The sequence below is a fragment of the Cariama cristata genome, unplaced genomic scaffold, assembly GCF_000690535.1.
Source record: "Cariama cristata isolate BGI_N322 unplaced genomic scaffold, ASM69053v1 scaffold24774, whole genome shotgun sequence".
In the NCBI taxonomy this organism is placed as follows: Eukaryota; Metazoa; Chordata; class Aves; order Cariamiformes; family Cariamidae; genus Cariama; species Cariama cristata.
In genome coordinates this window covers 6,222-8,976 of record NW_009612688.1, presented here as the reverse complement: position 1 = coordinate 8,976, position 2,755 = coordinate 6,222, and the positions used below count along the sequence as shown (strand labels likewise).

Below are 2,755 nucleotides of genomic sequence, written 5' to 3'. Positions count from 1 at the left end.
AGATGCTCCCCGAGGTATCCCTTCCCCAGCCATGAGGATGCTGCACCGCTCCGTGGAGGTGCGGGATGAACCCCCCACCCCGGGCTCTCACCGGTCCCCAGATGGTCACGCAGTCTTCCAGGCTGTCACGGAAGTTGTTGGGCTCAAAGGGGTGCCAGTACGTGAACCTCACGGGCGTCCCATCCGACCACTCAAAGTTCATTTGCAGCTTGAGGTCATTTAGGCCGATCCAGAGCTCCTCCACGTCTGCTGAGACAGGAGGGTCCGGGGATGAAATTCCCTCTGCCTGGCTGAAACCTTGCAGAAACCCCCCCTCCCCAGTGACATGAGATCCCCGATGGGACCGGGTCTCCGCAAAGCACCTGCCAAAACGCCGCTGCGGGGCTCAGTCTCTAACCCCAGGGGTGGGGGGAGGCGGGGGGAGGCAGGCGGAGGCAGGTCCTGCCTGCAAGGATGGACCCATGGAGGGCAAACCACAGGGACATTTCCCAGCAGTTTTCAGAGAGATGCTGGCAGCAGCAGAACGGTAAAAGTCCAGACCTGCAGGCTCAGGTCCAGTGAGTTGATGGTTTTCAACCATTCCCTCCCATCCCATCCCAGTCTGCTCCCAGCCTGGGAGTGCTGGCAGGTCCCCTGCCTTCCTCCCTCAGCGTTCACTCCCTTTGGCCCCTGCCCGGTCCCCGCTGAAGTCTGGGTCCCCCCGACATCCCCGTGGCAGGTCATGCTGCCAGGGTCTCCCGCTGCGGAGCAGGGCCGGGCTGGGGGCTCGTGGGAGTGCGTAATTTGGAGGGGCTGCGCTGGTGTGGGAACCGCAAAACCCGAGCCGAGGGTGACCCGAATGAGGGGTGGCACAAGCAGCATCCAGAGGATGGTGGCAGGGGTGCTCCCCCGTACCACCGCGTCATTGCTCAGGCTGAAACTTCCTAAGTACCATCCCAGCTCCGACACATCCCGACGTGGGAAACTTCAACCCAATTACCCCTGGGTGAAGCCAGAACTGGAAAGAGAAACCTGGGATGCCGCAGGCAGGCGTTCCCCCTTCCCTCGACCTGCGGCGGGGGACGCTCGTGTCCTGGGCAGATTTAGCAGGAAGAGGTGCAGCCTCCTCCACCAAGCCCAGCAGGACTTTTTTTCCCCATCTTTTTCTACATTAACCAACTGCCACAAGTGCCGTTCCCAGCTGCAGCCGTGCATTTTCATCCTCGGCACTGCAGGGTCCCGGGAACAGCTTTTACATTTGCTGGATGGAGGATGCGCCTGGGGCACAGGCTCCTCCAAGCAACACAAGACTTCACCTCCCAGCCTGGGGTCTCCGCTCCCTTCACAGCCACAAATTAATTCAACTTTGCAGCCTCCATCACCCCGAAGTGACCTCTCCGTGGACCCCACAATCAAACGGGAAGGGTGCTGCAGACACAGCGGGCTCCCCCTTACCTTGCTTGATCTGCTTGGTGACGAACTCCAGCTCGGAGAGGGTGTGGATGCTGACCGGGCCCCCCCCGCTCCGCAGGCAGGTCTTCTTCGCCTCCTGCCAGCTCTTCTTCTCTCCCACCAGACGGTAGCAGTTGGACTGGAAGGGCTGCCAGCTGGGCTCACAGTCCACCTTCACCTCCGACCACGAGTCTGGCAGGACGAAGGGCAGCCTGAGGGCTCCTGTCCTGCTCTCCAACCCTTTCCTTGGCAGGGAGGGGACCACACTCCCACCGGGTGCTCAGGAGACCAAGCCAAAGCAACAGCGGGAAAGCTACGGCCAAAACGTAACACGCAATGGCAAGGTGCGGGCAACGGCGGCTTTAGAGCTCCGGGGACAAACCAAAATCCCTTTGGATTTGGAGGAGCGATGGCAGAGCCGAGAGCAGCCCATCTCCTGGGGACCACGGGGGACCTCCCGCTGCTCTCCATTCCTCCCCCACCACCCAACCCGTAATTGCACCCAGCGCTTCTCGGGGGATGTTCTTGGGGGAGGACTCTTTCCAAACCCAGGCAACCCCGAGGAGCTCAACCACTGCTCCACACATCCAGGGCACCAGCAAGCTGGGGCATCTTCACAGGCTGCTCCGGCACATGGGCAGCATCCCCTGATTGTGCCGGGATGGGAGCACACCCGACCGGGATACAAGGGTACCCGTTCCCGGTGCTACTCCTCCCCCGGCTCACCCGTCAGGAAGGGGTCGGCGGTGGCGTTGGGTTTCTTCTTGCAGACGTAGGGGAGGGCGATGCCGCAGTCGCGGTTCTGCCACCCCCCCGATGATTCGGTGCGGATCACCCCGCAGTTCTCCTCGCTGGGGTTGTCGGGTTGGTCTGGAAAGAGGGGTGAGGTAGGGGAGGACACGCTGCTGAGGAGCTGGACCAAGGTTGCCCACGCAGGAAAGGCACCATGGGAGGGCAGGCACCGGCAGGGCGCAGCTCACCCTGCTCCACCACCAGTAAAGACCTATTCATTTTGTTATTTTGCACGACGAAGGTAGGACCCCGCATGCCCAGGATTATTTATCGTGCCTCAATGCACGAGAACCTGGGGCATCACTATTTTACCTACCAAGGTTGCCCACGCAGGAAAGGCACCATGGGAGGGCAGGCACCGGCAGGGCGCAGCTCACCCTGCTCCACCACCAGTAAAGACCTATTCATTTTGTTATTTTGCACGACGAAGGTAGGACCCCGCATGCCCAGGATTATTTATCGTGCCTCAATGCACGAGAACCTGGGGCATCACTATTTTACCTAAAAATATTGATGGCAGTTGGTGGGGTCA

General features: G+C 60.8%; 1 protein-coding gene across 1 annotated transcript in view; it reads right to left on the bottom strand.

The window, feature by feature from the left end:
* Nucleotides 1-2,755, bottom strand: part of LOC104160593 (C-type mannose receptor 2-like) — a gene marked incomplete at both ends in the record, with an annotated part of 5,468 nt that overhangs the window by 739 nt on the left and 1,974 nt on the right. Inside the window, 3 exons of the mRNA XM_009698753.1 lie at nucleotides 92-246; nucleotides 1,435-1,623; nucleotides 2,158-2,301. Coding sequence (XP_009697055.1) covers nucleotides 92-246; nucleotides 1,435-1,623; nucleotides 2,158-2,301 — 488 coding nt within the window. The remainder of the gene's footprint in view (nucleotides 1-91; nucleotides 247-1,434; nucleotides 1,624-2,157; nucleotides 2,302-2,755) is intronic.